The sequence below is a fragment of the Papio anubis genome, chromosome 6 (genome assembly GCF_008728515.1).
Source record: "Papio anubis isolate 15944 chromosome 6, Panubis1.0, whole genome shotgun sequence".
Lineage (NCBI taxonomy): Eukaryota > Metazoa > Chordata > Mammalia > Primates > Cercopithecidae > Papio > Papio anubis.
This window is the reverse complement of record NC_044981.1, coordinates 28,277,695-28,295,773: the sequence shown is the minus strand read 5'-3', so window position 1 is coordinate 28,295,773 and position 18,079 is coordinate 28,277,695. Positions and strand designations below refer to the sequence as shown.

The 18,079-nt window shown below is 42.1% G+C and overlaps 1 protein-coding gene across 1 annotated transcript; it reads left to right on the top strand.

The window, feature by feature from the left end:
• GPX6 (glutathione peroxidase 6) lies at positions 1 to 14,786 on the top strand. Its single transcript, XM_003897249.4, has 5 exons — positions 1 to 2,635; positions 6,050 to 6,203; positions 10,492 to 10,609; positions 11,626 to 11,725; positions 12,933 to 14,786. Exons 1-5 carry the CDS (start codon positions 2,441 to 2,443, stop codon positions 13,137 to 13,139), a joined length of 774 nt encoding a protein of 257 aa, XP_003897298.3. The 5' UTR covers positions 1 to 2,440; the 3' UTR covers positions 13,140 to 14,786.
• The last annotated feature ends 3,293 nt before the right edge of the window (positions 14,787 to 18,079 follow it).

Here is an 18,079-nt window from a genome sequence, read left to right as displayed (position 1 = left end):
CTGATAGAGCCAGACCTTGTCCCAAAATGTATGTGTGTGTGTATATATATATTTAGAAGTATGCCATGGGCACAACCAATCAGAACAAATCCTGGGCTCCAACAACTGCCGTGCATATTCCTGTGTATACACACTGAGGACCATCCCTGCCTGCAAGCACGAATGCTACATGTCTTGGTAGACATGCAAATGTTTTGACTGTCCAAAGTAAGGGAAATAAACTTCAGAACCTAAGAAAAAGCTCCACTTGGGGCTTCTACTACCTTTTAAGACATATTTTAAACAAGTGACTTATGAACATATGTGAGTACTGATCACTGAATGGGAACATAGCTTAACCAAAAATCAACCACAAGCATCTTGAATAAGAAGGAGTAAGTTAAACTCTAGTCCTGGGCGGAAACTTCTGCGTTTGGCTTCTTTCTATCCTATAAACTTTAATGTATTTGGTGGAAGATGCAAAACGTATGCTAATCAAATGTGTAGATCATTAATAGATGATAAATACAGCTAGTCTGATAGATGACAGAATTCAGATTTAAAAGATCAATTGCTTGGGTGGATAGGCAATAATAGGCACCAACATTGCAGTGGCAATTCGCATAAACTTTGATGTTTATTTGACCTTAAGTTAAAAGTGAACCAATAAAAATTAAAAAGTAAAATAAGTGAACCAATAATGTTTCAAAGATACTAGAGAAAATAATGCCATTGTGGACTCTACTGATCAGTATCCAAAGAGTATGCTCTTGATTGATGCAATCAGACCTGAAATAATGTTTCTATCTGTGGACAGAATAGGTTTTAAAATGTAAATTAATAAATTAAGTCAAATTCTAAGGAGGAGGGTAAGGATGTGAACTGGCTCCTAATATATATTGAGGCCTGGTCAAGCTCACCAGAACCCTGATTTGTGACTCAAGTCTCAGAAAGTTACCTCGGAAGTCTTCTTCAATAAAGCCGTATCCATCATTTTGAATAAAAATATGTAATTTGTATATCATAAAATCTCTCAGGAATGATCCCCAAAGTAATTGCCAAGATTTGATCTAGAGTCAACCCCAGATAGGTGGACTCTGATGATGAAGACAGTTCTATCTGCCACAATCAGAACATTTCTGGAGGGAAGGTTACATCAGGGAAATCTGGCTGATGTCAAATCAGAAAGGACCTTGAGTGCTTCATGGGATAATTTCAAACTAAAAGTGTAAGAATTCAGGAGGAATTGGGGCACTTTAACATGAGCAAGATCAACAAACCTGACCTTTAGAAAAGTCATAGAGGCAGAGTGTGAAGGAAATAGGGACTGGAGAAGATCCTGGAAGTGAGGAGACAGCTAAGGGATGAAAGCAAAATTCCTGGAAGGAGATAACATGGAACCAAGGCTCTGAAGGAGGATGGGTGAAGGGCAATTGCAGCCCCATGATACCTTTGGGTGGACCAGGGATATGAAATGTTCTTTGTTTCCTCCTGTTCAGTGTGTGCTCCTGTACCTTCACTTCTCATTGCTGGAGGCAAGTACCCAAGGTACTCAAAAGTCTATCAAGAATGTGGGAACACCAAAACCTATGAAGTTGCGGTTTTAGGCCATTTGACCTACTGATGGGGTCTATAATGAAATGTCTCCTTACCTCTCAAGGGCTTATTACTACAAGGTGAGCAAATGTAAATTGTCTCAGATAGTAAAGATTTCATCACAATAATTATGATCCAAATGGAACCAGAGCAAGAGATGTGGAGTAGGAAGCAGAAGTTGCCCTCATTTCACTGTTACCCACTCTGTGACTTTTTATATGTTATCTCTGTCTCTCTCTGAGCTTCAGTTTTCTCATACATGAAACTGTGTGAATACAGTTCTAGTTGTTTACCATTGTCAGGCCATGTGGTAAGTGCTTTATAGTTATTATCACATTTAATTGTCACAGCAGCCCTATAAGGTAGATAATATTATTATGCTGATTTCACAGATGAGAAAACTGGGGACAGACACGTTAACTTTTATTTCAGAGTCAAGGAGCTAGTCAGTTGCACTGATAGGTATTGATTTCAATGGTCTTTATAGCGTTGTAGTCAAAGCTTCAGCCATTTTTTTTGAGCTAAAAGCAGAAGGGTAAAGAGCTTGGGAATGTGTGTAGGTCTGTTCCATAAGAGGATAGCATCTGACCTGCTGCCCTAAGGAGCTGCATAGCTGGATCAGGTATCAGTGATTAGGACATAGATTATAGGCTTTTGAAAAGAGCTCAGAAATCTGAGATAACTAAAAGCTTGTATTTCAAGAGAGTTCACAAGAACTCAACCTCACCCAGACTTTAGTTTCAAGAGGCAGAGAATGCCTTTTGTGTGAAGCTGGCAGAGGCAAGGCAGGTGGAGCAAGCTCGACGGTGAGGGGTTTACAACTGAAGAAGAAGGGGGTGTGTGTAGGGAGTGGAGGTGGGTGTGTATGAATGCCACTCTGCGATTGGAGGGTGCTTCTTCAAACTGGTCCCTGCCAAGGGTTCAAAAGGGGCTGAAATCCTGGGGACCTCAGAGTCGACTAAAACTCCTAGCCATGATCCGGCAGTTTCAGGCCTGCTGTCTTGTCCTGCTGTTCCTGGTCGGCTTTGCTCAGCAGACCCTAAAGCCTCAAAATAGGAAGGTGAGCATGGGGCAGGAGATCCAAGCTGATTCTAGCACATAATGACCAACCGGGCTGCCAGAGTTGTGAGGAGTTCTCTCCTCTCTCTTTTCGAAGGACAAGATCTGCATTCCCAGCAGATCTTCACAAATCCTGACATTGCTATCCTTAGCGGGCTCTCCCTAAATCCACTGTCTCTTACTTGCATCTTTTCCTCTGCACCTAGTGGCTCTTTGAACTGCATGTATGTGGAGTGGGGTTGGGGGCTGCCTCAGCACATTCCCCTTTGCCACTTCCCCCTGGTGGCCCCTTGATAGCCTAGAGCCTGTCCCCTTCATGCTTGTCTGTAACTTGGGGTAGCGTTGTGGATCCCAACAAATGAGGCATGAAGTAGCAAATGGATTGGCAGGGAGGCTGCCCTTGCTACTCCTGGAGAGGCTGCTCAGCCAGAAACCCAGAGGGAGAGGTGAGAGAATCTGGTGTTGGGATCTGCACCAGGAGTTTCAAGGTCACAGAAAGAGGAGCTCCTCCTACTCCCACACCCCTAGAAAAATAAAACACACAAGGCCAATATGGTTGTCCACCAATATTAATTTTAGGGAGGATCATGAGGTGAGGTAGAGACAAAGCTCAGCTCAGAGTAGGCTTTGTTCTCAGACCTTGGTGTTGCTCCCAAATCTCCCGATGCCATTTAGAAAAGTTCTCCCACTGGATGTTAATAGCCACCCCTGTAAAAGATGTGTATATATGTCTTAGGATGCAGACTGAGCAGCTCACTTGAGGCACCTGCAAAGTTTAACTTTATAATCAGATGAATTTATTCAAAAGCAGCCTCAGTGGTGGCCGTATGCCAATTATATATCTTTTGTTAGTTCCTTTTTCTCCTCTATAAAAGGTGGGGAACAATGCCCATCATATAATGCAGTGATTCCCAGACTTGAGCTTACCTCAGAGAGAGCTGCTTAAAGCACAATTGCTGGGCCCCACCCAAGAGTTTCTGATTCAGTAAGTTTTAGGGGGAGCCCAGGAACTTGCTTTTCTAAAATGCTTCCAGTTGATACTCATGCAGGTCTACAAACCTGAAGCTTTGAGCTTTAATCTCTGTTATTGGGTTCATATGAAGTGTAAGATGGTGTCTATTAAATGCCGTAAGACAGCTTACTTACTTACTTTCAAGAAAGGTAACAGATTACTTGAAGGGACAACCTCCGAGGGTCATCCAGATCTATGTCAGCCACTGCTGCCTGGTTGGATGTGGAATTTTCTATGTAAAATATCATCTTGTGAATTAAGAGCTGTGTTCTAGGGTATTCTGTCTTCTTCAAACAGATGTAAGCAAACTAGAGCAGAACTGGAAGCTGGGTAGGAAAGATTGAGCTCTTTGAGTCTGCAATTTTCTTGGGATTCTGCATCTCATTTCACAGAGTGACATCCACATGAGAAGCAAACCTTTGGAAGGTGTCACACTCAGAGCTAAGGTAGCACAAAGACAAGAAAATGGAGGCATACAAATGACAGCTCACATGGTGATTTCCGTGTGACTTTTTATTATAGTAGCAAGAAAGACAAATGCTGGAAATTATTTAGCTCAGAGGTAAGGTGTCATGAAGGCAAAGAGAATGCAGGCACATAGATGACAACCCCATCATAGTGGATTTCTTAGGCTAATGTTCCCAAATATTGTGACTGATGTATATGCGCAGATGTGTACAGAAGTATGGACTCAGAAGGAAAGGGCTTGTGCCTAGGTCAAGCCTCCTTCTCTCCAAGGATAATGAAGGAGAAGCTATGGTCTTGTGTCCTGGTGACAGACTCCGAAGATGGTAAAGAGTTTCTTGCCCCACTTTCCCCACAGTAGCTCACCCATAGGCAATCCCTTCACTGCATGGGGTATGCCTTTAAGGACTGAGATCCTGTGAAGCCCAGTTTAAATTACTCTAAAATTCTATGACTTTTCGTCATATGGCCAGGAATATAGCCTCTCTTACCAGATAACATCTTAGCCTTTTGTTCCAGGTTCTGCATGCCTTTTATTCCTGGCATGCTTGTGGGTAGAAAGTTTTTCCGCTCTGTACTTTCTATTTTATGAACTTTAATTCATGAGCAGTCCCGGATGTTTCACAATATAAAGATGAGAAGTGGGTGTCAAGAATGAGTTTTGAAGGTACCAGTGAAACCAGAAAAGTTCCCTTGTCCCTCTCAGAGGGCATGCGATGGCAGGTGTGGCTCGCTTCCTCAGTGCCTCACTGCTCAAACCTCTAGGGGAGCAGAGAGGAAACATACAGAGAGGCAGGCTGTGGGGCTCCTACCCCAAGGCAGTGTCTAGGGGTGAATGTTTACAGCTGAAGCCCTAGAGGGCGTGTGTTACTGGGTGCTCTTAGTTCAGCCATCCATAGGCGACTTGTGTTAGCTCTATTAGATCCCTGCCTTATCACAAAGACAGAGGGCTTTCTATATCCCAGGGATCTTGCCGTGGGGTACAGGAAGAATCGGATCACACGTGGGCTTGGAGAATGAGTGCAAGGTTTTATTGAGTTGAAGTGGCCCTCGGCAGATGGGGGAGCCAAAAGATGGATGGTTTTTCCCTGGAGTCCGGGCTCTTTTCCTACCTCTCGGCCAACCTCCTTGTCCTTCCGCCGTCAATGGCCTTCCAGTGTGCTCCTACCCTGGTGCTTCCCTCTCCACGTCCGAGCAGTCGAGTGTGTTCCTCCGCAGATGTGGTCCTCTGCACGTCCAGCGTCTGTGTGTCTGCCTGGTAGGGTCTCAGGGTTTTTATAGTCACGGGATGGGGGCGGGGCAGGCAACATTTGGGTGAGAGGCAGGAGTGCCTGTCCTCACCTAGGTCCGTGGGCACAAGCCTCAGGGTGGAGCCCTGGTCAGGGACCCACCTTTCTCTACCCAGCACTTTCCCGCTGCCCCTCCCCGCCATCACCAGTGAATACCCCACTGGGAAGCCTGGAAAGGCCCTTCAATGGCATCTGGAGAAGTTATGGGCCTGATTTTGGGGGATAGGAATTACAATATAAGAACATATAGATGAGAAGTTTGTGCAAAACTTACTTATGAGAAATCCTGCAAAAAATCTGTTAAGAGTATCTGAGAGAGGACGGCATGACTTGAATGGGGTGTTAGGATGTCGGGGAAGAATGCAATGTCAGGGAACAGAAGTAAATGGTATTAATCTTCTAGAAACAGGAAGAATATTATGAAATGCTTCTCTTGCCACCCCCACACAAAAAATGGATTATAAGTTAGAAGACATAAATTCTAGCTATGGCATCAGCTCTAACTAAAAATTTTACTTGGAAATGTCCCTTCAGTTCTTAGAATTTCAAGATGTTACATGAAGGGTCTTTGAGTGTTTTGAAAAAGTCCACAAATGTTGGAAATTATTGTTTATCTTATATCGTTATGGTTATTTTTGTAACATTCCAGGTGGATTGCAACAAAGGAGTGACAGGCACCATCTATGAGTATGGAGCCCTCACCCTGAACGGTGAGGAGTACATCCAGTTCAAGCAGTTTGCAGGCAAGCACGTCCTGTTTGTCAATGTGGCCACCTATTGAGGCTTGGCAGCTCAGTATCCTGGTAAGAACTCACGTTTCAACTCTTTTGGAAGCAGCATTGCCAGATAACCATATTCTAATTCCAGAAGGTTTTACTAATGTGTTATTAGAGGATGCAGTGGGAGAAGTGATCAGGTGACTCTGCCTCCCTAAATGCTGCTCCTGCTCTGCTCCTTAGAATATCAAGATAATTATTTCCAGATTTGAGAACTAAGACTTTCCCAAAGACTTAAAGACCACCAGGAGCACACTTGTAGTTGAACAAGTTGAGTGTGTTACTCGGTGCCCTGAAAGAGAACATGTTCTGTGGAGAACCATGGGGCTTCTTAACATGAAAGTATTAGAAAGTACTTACTATAGAATCTGAGCTTTTGTTAGGTGATTTGGAGACGAGTTCAAGGAATTGAAGTTCTGTTCTGAATTGGATGCCATCAAGAACTGGGAGCAATTATATGATTTGGTATCTTAATCAATTATATCTACATGGGGAGAGAAACTAAGGCTAAAGTTGTACCTGGTAAAGAAGCACCAGTCATTCATATTGGCAAGAATAGGGTGGTACCTGGTCATTGCTGTGATTTGGACAATGTTCATGCTTTGTCTATGTTCAGTTACAATTATGCAGTGACCTTGTTTTTGTCTTGATTCATCATGATCACATGTTATGTGATATTGAAGTTCTATGAAATTGTTTATGTTTTCTAGGAGAGTGCTAAAGCCTAGCTGTGACTCCCAGGCCAGATACCTGGCTTTCAAGCACTGATTTTATGCTTCTCAGCGGCTACTTCTGATAAAAACAGGAGAGATGAGTGATCTTTGACATTCTGGAAAATGCCCTTGGGTTCTGTAGGCAACTCCAAATGACAAAGAGGGAAATGAAGTTTTCTGTCTGGGCAGCCTTTGATTAGTGCAAGGGCTGTGTAATGTGACTGGCAATGTAGAAGAATGCTCCATCTTGCCAACCTTGGCCTAACCTTCTGTGGTAGCTGAGGTGTGTTTCCATTTTCTTTGTGCCCTTAACAGAGAAGAGTTTGGTATTACTATTGATCCAAAAAAGATTATTTAAAATTCTAGATCAATTATACTAGAGATAGATACAACTTTGGACAGGCCAAGAACTTTATTTTATGCTTTAAAAAAAACGGTTCAAGATAAATTTAAAATATTTATTGCACCAAATGCCACAGAGAAATGGATCAAAATAATACATGAACAAATTTTGTTTTGTTTTGAGACAGTCTCGCTCTGTTGCCCAGGCTGGAGTGCAGTGGTGTGATCTCAGCTCACTGCAACCTCCGCCTCCCAGGTTCAAGTGATTCTTGTGCTTCAGCTTCCCAAGTAGCTAGGATTACAGGCATGCACCACTATATCTAGCTAATTTTTTTTTTTTTTCTTTTTGCATTTTTAGCAGAGACAGGGTTTTGCCATGTTGGCCAGGCTGGACTCAAACTCCTGACCTCAAGTGATCTGCAAGCCTTGGCCTCCCAAAGTGCTGGGATTACAGGCGTGAGCCACCGCACCTGGCCTATACATAAACAAGTTTTAAGAAAAATTTTCCACATGTTGACACTGTTATCTATTCAACTGATCAAAAATATATAAACCCTATCAATTTTTCTTAATGGATTTTCAATAATAAAAATCCCAGAATTGTATCCCTTTTAAATAACACTTAAAGTCAAGCATATTATAATCTCATGTCTAAAAGATCTGGCTCACCAAATTTTGACATTTTAAAATTAACATTCAGAGGATGCTTTATGATTTAAGCAAAAATTCTAATAAAATGCCTGCTCCTCTGAAGTACAAATGGCTTACATTTACCAAAAGAAGCTAAATATTTTTCCAATTTAATGGTAAAATTATGCATAAAAAGATACTCTCAAAAGTACATATTAGGATAAGAATCACACTTTTAAAATAATTTGGGGTCACTTTATTATTATTATTATTTTTGAGACAGGGTCTTGCTCTGTTGCCCAGGCTGGAGTGCAGGGGTGCGATCTTGGCTCACTGTAACCTCTGCCTCCAGGATTCAAGCTATTCTCTTGTCTCAGCCTCAAATAGCTGGGACTACAGGTGTGTATCTTCTCGCTCAGCTAATTTTTTTTTTTTTTTTTTTTTTTTTTTTTAGTAGAGACTGGGTTTTGCCATGTTGGTCAGGCTGGTGTCAAACTTCTGGCCTCAAGTGATCCACCTGCTTCAGTCTCCCAAAGTGCTGGGATTACAGGCATGCGCCACCACATCTGGCCTCAGTTTTTTTATTTTTATGTACAGTCAAGTCTAGGGAAAACCTGAAAAGCTACAGACTAAATTTTTATTATAAGAGCCCAAACAATGATTTAGTATCATTTAGTAAGTGAGAAAGTTAAAAGAACTTGCCAAAGGAATAGAATCAAGGTCCGCTAAGTGTATCTACTATAGGACCTCAGGACCTAGGTATTAGAGCCCAAACAACAGTTTTGTATCATTTAGCAAGCAAGAATTCTCCTCCCTTCAAAAAGTTAAATTTGAAAAATATGGTAAATTTTAAAAGTTGTGATGTGTAAACAGCAGTTCCATGGAATATGTAGCTGCTCTTAAATTTGTTTTAATTTAATTTAATTTTAACTTAAATTTGCTACATATTGAATAGGCAATATACTTGCAACATTCAAAAGTCAAGAGATATAAAGGTTTAACAGTGGCACTTGCCATGCTCCCTTCTCTTTAGGCAACCAGTATTATCAGTTTATGGTGTATATTTCCAGAAATCTGTTATGCATATACAAGCAAACATTTCCCTCTCACTTTCTTTCTCTCAAGCACATACACATACACAAACATACACATGGAAATGATTATGCACATTGCTTTTTCACATATATCACATACCTTGGGGACAGGAGTGGTGGCTCACACCTGTAGTCCCAGCACTATGGGAGGCCACGGTGGCCAGATCACTCTTGAACATCAGAAGTTTGAGACCAGCCTTGCCAACATGGTGAAACCCTGTCTCTACTAAAAATACAAAAAATTAGCTGGGCATGGTGGCACATGCCTGTAATCCCAACTACTCAGGAGGCTAAAGCATGAGAATCTCTTGAACCCGGGAGGCAGGGGTTGCAGTGAGCTGAAATCCTGCCACTGCACACCAGCCTGGGTGACAGAGAGAGACTCTGTCTAAAAACAAAAGAAAAAAACATGGTGAGTTTCCTTATTCATTTTAAGGCATAGTATTCCATTGTGTTGCTGTGATATAATTTATTAAATTAGTTCATGAGAATTTAAAAGAGCATCTCATTCAAATTTTACTCCAGATGAGGAAATTGAGAGAATTAAAGAAACTTACCAAAGGAATAGAATCAGGGTCTGTTAAGTGTGTCTGCTATAGAAAGGAAATACTCTTGATGGCCAAAGATAAGAGAGGGATGAGTATTGATAGTAACCAAAGAACTGTAGAAAAATAGGAAGACACTCTCTATTTAAGAAGAGGTTCTTAGGGGACATTCCAGCAGGCAGAGCTGAATCTGAATAAGAACAGCCAATAGAGGTTCTGAGGTCTGAATAAATCTGACCTGAAAATAGCTGAATATGGAAATTATTGTTCAAGTCTAAACACACAAGTTGGAAGGTTCCTGACAGTGGTAAAGAGCAGTTTGGAGTTTGTGGCCTGGAGTCCCAGGGAGTGTTCCAGGGCATATTCCAGCATCAGTTAGGTCACTGGAATTGAGGAGAGGGTACAGAATACTGTAGAGATAGCCTTGGAATTTCCCTTTCTCTACCACTCTCATGGTGGAGCACCAAGGAGTACTCCTGGGAATGTAACTGGCACTGGAGTGTCTGGTTGTGTCACCATGGGACATTGTATGAGTGGGGCTGGGGGGATGCGGGGATAGGTGGGTAGTATTTCCATTTTGTTTACTTTTTCCTTACAAATTTTTTTGATCAGTTCACCAACTAAGGAAGACAGTGGCACTCAAATCTGACTTCTCTTTAGAATCAAACAGGACTCCCACACAAGGCTACCAATGTGTGTGTGTGTTTGTGTTTTTTTTTTTTAAAAATAAGAGTTCTCATTGGATGGTAAAGTATAGCCAGGCATGGCTTACTGTACAAGAAAAACAGCAGCCATTTAGATGCATTTCTGGAAACATGTGCTCTAGTCTTTTTTTTTTTTTTCTCTACTCCTTTGATCTCTGTAATCTTGAATCTTTCCCTTCATAGTCCTTGGTTTATTCATGGCATAAATGGATACATTCAGTGATCTTTCACTGCTTGAGGTAGGCCTCCTGACCAAGCCACCAATGCTATTCATTCTCCACTTACAGAACTGAATGCACTACAGGAGGAGCTGAAGAATTTTGGTGTCGTTGTGTTGGCCTTTCCCTGCAACCAGTTTGGAAAACAAGAACCAGGAACAAACTCAGAAATACTTCTTGGACTCAAGTGAGTGCTTGCATGGGACTCTGCAGGTGCCCTGTCAGGATTTCCATTCCTCATTCCACCTAGATGCCTGCCTATTCTGGAAACTTCTGGGATAGGACATAGATACATGGGTTGAAGCATATCCTTATGATGTTTTGAATTCAATCTATTCTATTTGCAGGGCTCAAATATTCTCTATACTTTTGAATTATTCAATGATGAGGCTAAGGGAAGATTGAATGGAAAAGAAACATAGAGGAAAGAAGGGAGTATAAGAAATGGAAATGAAGCAGGAAACCTAAGCTCAAGATATTGTCTTTCAGAGAGGGCTCAAGCTCAGCACTTTGGGATTTAGACTGCACATCCTGAGCAGCATGGAAACCCCGCCTCTACTAAAAATACAGGAGCGGGCTTCAGAATACTGGAGGCTGAGGTAGAGAATGGTGTGAACTTGGATGTAGTGAGCCACACTGCACTCCAGCCTGGTGTTAGACTCGAAAAGAAAAAAAAAAGATATTGCCTCCAATTTTCTTCTTCTTTTTCTTTTTTTTTTTGAGACGAGTCTCGCTTCTGTAGCCCAGGAGGCCAGAGTGCAGTGGCTGGATCTCAGCTCACTGCAAGCTCCTCCGCCTCCGGTTCACGCATTCTCCGCCTTCAGCCTCCGGAATAGCTGACTACATGCACCTCGGCCTGCTAGTTTTTGTATTTTAGTAGAGACGGGGTGTTTCACTGCAGGTTAGCTACAGGATGGTCTCTGATCTCCTGACCTCGATCCACCTGTCTCGGCCTCCCCCAGTGATGGGATTACAGGCTTGAGCTTTCACCAAGGCCAGCCAGCCTCCTCCAATTTTTCTTAGAATCATTGGCCTTACAAAGCCTATTGCATGAAGTCCTGCTTCCCACAGACTATCTTTTCTTATCTTCCCTATGCACAGCCTCTTCCCTTTATCTTTAATTTCCTGTGAATTGGTGGTGGTCATTATTTTCCATCCATGTCTTAATTTGGATCTTGCTGGGAACACTTTGATTCACTGCAGGTATGTGCGTCCAGGTAGTGGCTTTGTCCCTAATTTCCAGCTCTTTGAGAAAGGGGATGTGAATGGAGAAAAAGAACAGAAGGTCTTTACTTTCCTGAAGGTGAGTGAGTATAAACCTGGCATGGATTGGTTAGCTAGAAATGCTCTGAAAGCAGTGGGGCTCATGTCTAGGGTTGTGGTTGGACCCCTTGGAAAACAGATGCTCAGGTAAGTTCAAGGCTCATGGCAATATTTGCTGTGAGGCTTTAGCTTTAAGTAGAGGAAGCCCATGATGGACAACAGCTCTGACATGGACTAGCCTTCTGTATTGAATGGTAATGATTCATTCATTCAGCAATCATTTATCAGATCTCAGTATGTGCCATATAATGAGTTAACAAACATTAATAGGGCATAGTCTCTTCCCTGAAGGAACTCACATTTAATCAGGAGACAGACATGGATGATACAGAATACCATGTGCTAAATGCCTTTAGAGTCACAGAGTGTTAGAACTACAGAATACCAGGATAGAAGGACCCCCGAGGATCTCTTTGTCTACTCAGCCTCAAATACTGGTCTGCAGAACAAGGCTGGTCCTGCTGAAATTTTCACTCATCCACAGCAAACAAGGGAAAAAAGACAATGCAGAATTTTTCATACAGCTCAACTTATTGAATATAAGACTGACATTTATTCTGACATTAAATTACTATTATGTTTACCCATATAAATTGCCCTTTACTTACTCAAAAATGGCACTATAATCAATTTTATGTGGTTCAACATGGTATTAAAAATCCTTTAATTTTTAGATTTATGCTTATAGTAGACTTTTAATTTTTCTTATTGGCAAAATGAATATTAGTGATTGTACGTTAATCTCCAAGGAAATAGTTATTGAAATTTTACTGGCTTATGAAGCCTAGGAAACCCCAAATTCTGGGAGCCACTACTCTAAATCAACCTATCTTTTTTTTCTGCTAAGGAAACAAACTGTAGAAATGATATGACTCGCCCAAGGAAACAGAAAATAGTCTTTTACTGAATTGCCGTGATAAAATAATGGGAATAGAGGAAAGACAGGGGAAGGAGGAATGCTTTCTATTTACCATTATACTCTCTAGCTCTCGGTTGTTTAGTAGTTGGTGTATTGGTATTGATACATTGCAGTGTCTGTGATTGATTGGAAGCATGCAAAGTAGTTAATACATTAAAATACATAATGGTGAGTAGACTCTGTAGTCTGGAGATAAGACTGTACCACACAGAAGTAGAAATAAAGTAGAAATAAATGTATGTTTCCACTTTCCATGTCTCCGCTCCAGAACTCCTGCCCTCCAACCTCTGATCTTTTGGGCTCATCAAGCCAGCTCTTCTGGGAGCCCATGAAAGTCCATGACATCCGCTGGAACTTTGAGAAATTTCTGGTGGGGCCCGATGGAGTCCCTGTCATGCGCTGGTTCCACCGGGCTCCAGTCAGCACAGTCAAATCAGACATCCTGGAGTACCTAAAGCAGTTCAATGCCCACTAGGAAGGGTTAGCGACTGGCAGAAGTAACTACCCTGTTTCCCACCTGCAGGAATGTCTAACAAAGTGTCCATCTTCCTCCATCTTTGCTCCACACTCCTGCCTACCCAGCCTCCTGATGACCAAACCATCTTGTACTACCCAAGCAGCTGCTTAGCATGTGTGTGTAGCTGTGTGTGTGTGTGTGTATGGATATGTAGAATTGCATTTGTTGGTATATGCGTAGGTGTCTGTATGTATGGTATGTGTGTGTGTGTGTGTGTGTGTGTGTGTGTGTGTGTGTGTGTTTGAAGATTAAGGAAAAGAACACCTATCTCCCCAACTCTCTGATCCTGAAATATCTATTCCAAAGGAAAATCATGTTTTAGGGTAGATGAATCATACTATCTTGTGTCTCTAAAAAAGCAATCCCCAGAAGTTGTGACGTCTATCCTTTCCCCTTCCTGAAAGTTTAAAGAAAGCAGGAGCTGGCCGCAAGACTCTAGGCCTCCTTCATAGCCTCTCTCCTCTAAGATAGGCATGCATTGGTAAACTCTTCTCTCCTTAATTCTCCTTTATTCCCCTGCCACCCAGTAGTTCTCATGTAGGACCTCTAAAGGCAGAGTGAGAGCAGAAACCCCACCTCACATGAAGGGAGGGGCATCTCCATGACGGTGGGTCCCAAAACCTCTCGGGGTCGGACCCTGCCAGAGCCTTCCTTGGTGCCTGTCCCTTAGTGCATTCAGGTCATGGCACCTGGGCTGGATGTTCCTGTATTCTGAATGATGGGCTTTCTCCTCACCCTGAGGCTCTTCAACCTTAAACTTATTCTGATCACTGTCTCAAATTAAAAAATTCTGCAGCAACCTGGCTCTGTGTGGTGTTTTCCCAGTCCCATATTATGTCCAGAGTCATACTTCTTCTTTCTCTGTCACTTTGTCCCTGCTTTCTTGATTCCCTTGCCTTGTTCTTCAGTATTTTGTTTTTCTCAAAAATGCTCTAGAACTTTCCTCGGCACATATAAAAGAACCGGCTGGAACTGGTTGCTCAGAGCTGCTGTGACCGTGAGCACAGATCAGGTCCCTCTGTACCCTCCCGTTCAGGTCTCTTGACCAGGCCCCTACATGACAGGAATCCTTGCCTCTCAAAGAATCTTCTCTCTCTCTACAACAAATATGCATACATTTCTGTTTATAAAATTAATTCATGCTCAGTGTTAAAATCTGAAAGCACATAAAAGTAAAAAAGCATAACAAAACAAAATGGAACAAAACCCACTTCTAATCAGAGGTGCAAAGGACCTGCTAGGAAGCCCTATCTGCCCTGTGCCGTTTTATAATTAAAATACAGTGTTTTATAATGGAAGTAGATTTCAGAAAACCAGATATTAAGGAAAGAAATTAGATAAGGAAGTAAAATAAAATCACTGTTTTTCTTTTCCTTTTCATAAATTACTTGGAACATAGGTAGTAGCACTTAAAAATATTTTTTTGCATAAAAAATGCAGGAAATTTAAATTATCAGTGAGTAATTTCAAACATTGTAGGGATCATAATCCTGCTGTGTACCTAACAGAAATGTAGGCTGGGCACAGTGGTGCACACCTGTAATCCCAGCTCTTTGGGAGGCCAAGGAAGGTGGATCACCTGAGGTCAGGAGTTCGCGACCAGCCTGATTAACATGGTGAAACCCCGTCTCTACTAAATACAAAAAAATTAGCCAGGTGTGGTGGCGCATGCCTGTAATCCGAGCTACTTGGGAGGCCAAGATATGAGAATCGTTTGTTCCCTGGAGGTGGAGGGTGCAGTGAGCCAAGATCGCACCATTGCTCTGCAGCTTGGGTATCAAGAGTGAAACTCCATCTCAAAAAAAAAAGGAAGAAAGAAAAAGAAATGTGATCCATGACTTAATCTTTATTCAGTAACATGAAAATTGACTAAACTAAAAACTATTAGGAAAATGATTCTTAAGACCTTAAAATTCATAAGTGGTGGATATTTAATACATGAAAAATGGGAAATATTATCAAAATATTTGGATGTTTTCTTTTCTTAAACTTAACATCTAGTAAGAAAAAATGAATTTTAAAAAATCTGGCTTTCCTTGGCTGTAAACCATAGGATTTGAGATTTCCATAAATCTTTTACTAACCACTATGGCGGTTGTGAGGGCAGTGAGGAGATTACAGAACCAGCTACCAGTGGTGTTAAGAAACACGTTTCATTTTTTAGCTTCTTTTAAATCTCTGAAGAGGTTGAGTACCTCTGGGACTGTAATAGTCTTCAGAAGGGTTCCAGACCTGGTAAGATCTGGATAACCAAGGTCCAGAAAGTAGGTGGAGGAGGATGAGCTGACACAATATAAAATTCTCTCCAGTTACCGGTTCAGCCTAACCCAGGAACCTGCGGTTGCTTCAGGTGACCAACATTCCTATAGTAATGAAGAAAGAGGACTGCAGCCTTCAGCCTGAATGCATTGTGCCTGAGTATCCAGGAAAGTCTTCATCCTGCCACTGCTCTGAAAATCCAGGTTCCATACTCCTAATGCCTTCCAGTGGCTGTCCCTGAAGAGAAAATAAACATTGTTCTGGAGAGAGCCAAGACCACAGAAATGAGGAACAGAAATGTCCTTGCAGTGGGAGGTGGGCATAGGTGAGGGGTAGGTTTGGGTATAGCAGTCCAGATCAAAGTGTCACAAATGATGATGATGATGATGGCAATAATAATAATGTAAAATATAATAATCATGTAAAATGTCTTTATAAAGAGAGGATCAAGACATAAAGTTTTCCACTTCTCTCCTCCTCAACCAATCCCTATAGCAGAACTCAGTCCCCAAGGAAAGTTACACTTAGAACCTTCTGGAAGTAGGTGGACTTCCCAGCAGTGCCTCAGGAGCTCCAGTCTGTCATAGTAGTTAAAAGTTTACTATCAGGTGATTATCATCATTACCATCACAGGCACCATTATTGCTGTGGAATTTTTTTCTTCTAACCAGAAGTTCCCACAACTTATTATGCAAATCAGGTACACTAGAGCTAATTGGGTCCATAAATCCACTACCCCACAAACAACCTACCAGGCATCTAGAATCATTAAGGCTCTGCTGATCACAAAACTTTTGGAAAGAGTATCAGGCAGGACAGGAAGATTCTAAGGTCCTAGAAAACCAGGACTCAGACCCTCTCTAATCACCCTATTCCCAGATTTGCAAAGCAGCCCATAGCAGGAGGTAATACACCACTGTGGTCTCCCCTGTGGCAGTTAATCTGTGGATGTAATATCTTTTTTCTGTGGACTGTGTGGACACAGGTGGCTCTTAGCCTTGGAGAGTGCCCATGTCAATTCTGGGAGGTGAAGTCTCAAAATACGAGAAGTAGGACACAGTCTATCCCAGAGCACATAAAATCTTGCTTCTGTGGTCTTATGAACACCTCTTGACTTGGCTTCTGTTCTCTGTAAACAGAATCTGAGACAAGAATTGAGGCACATATAACTTATTGAAAGAATGGTCTCAGAAGAAAGGGAATCTGTGAAGCAGGACAGGGCCAGGAAAAGAGAGAATTAAAATGCAATTTCTGCTGGAGTTTAACTTCAGAAAAAATCACGCTATAATCAGTCCCATCTTGAAGGATGGGACATAGCCTACAAGGTAGCCCACGTGAGTCAGTCATTGGCTTATGGACCCACCCTTGAACTCTAGAGGCATACACTCCCAGGTGAGGTGGCTCCCTTTGGCTGAAGAAAATTCTCTGAAGAAGGTGGCCACTGAGAGTAATACTCTGAAGGGGCAGCTCTGAGCCATTAGCAGCCAAAACTCAGAGCAAGTGGAGATGCAGGCACTAGCCCAGTAAAGCCCATCTGGGTAAGGCTGTGGAGACCACCTATCACCTTCCTCAAATGAGTCACTATTGAGGGACATCTCGAGTAGAGGCCCTGAGAAAAGGACATTGGCAATCCTTCAATCAATCATCATTTTCCCTTTCTTGACTTCTATCTCTAGGAAATTGGTTCTCAAAGCATAGTCCTCTGGCCAGTAGCAGTAGCATCACTTGAGAACTTAGAAATGCAGTTTTCAGATCTCTCCTGGGCTCACTGACCCAGAAGCCCTAGGGTGGGCCCAGAAGTCTGTTTTCAAAAGGCTTCCAGTTGATCCTAATACATGCTAAAGTTTGAGGACCGTTGCTCTAAGGAATGGAGAATTTGCAGAAAATATTGTCATTTTGACATAGGATGAGTAAGGAGAACTCTTGTACTTCATGTGGCTACTGACTCCTCTGCACAGTCAAGCCACACTGCCTCCCACTCAGCCCTTAGGTGTCCCCAGGGTTAACATGGACAATTCAGCCATGCCCTTGGTTTATTAGTTTCCTCAATCTCTGATCCACATCATCTTCATTTAGGTCCAAATTCAAGATGTGTTATCTGACAAAGACTCCCTCCTTGACCCAGCTTTAATCAGGGTTCTCTGAGCCTTTGTGACATCATAAGAAATATATATTTGGTCTTTTCTCCCAACTCCTGGCACAGAGCTTCTAAAATCCTTATAACTTCCTGACTGATAGGGATGATAAGAGGTTCTTTTGTTACATTTGGTCTTAGTCTCTGGTTCCCAGCACAAGAGCTTTTAAGACCCTTGGAATCTCCTAAATAATAACTGTCTTTGTGTATGTTAATGAGATGACTGGTGGCTGAAAGTCTCCAGATAGCTTCAGAGTGAGGTCTGGTTGCCAGAGAAACCATCCATGGCGATTAAAGATTTGGAACTTTCAACACCCCAGCCCACTTCTGAGGAAGGCAGAGGAGCTGATAATTGACCCAGTCATCAAAAGCCAATGATTTAATCAATCATGTTTGTGTAATGAAATCTCCATAAAACTCCTGAACAACAGAACTCATAGAGCTTCTGGGTTGGTGAACACATGGAGTTATTGGGAGTGTGGTGCCCCCGAAGAAGACACAAAAG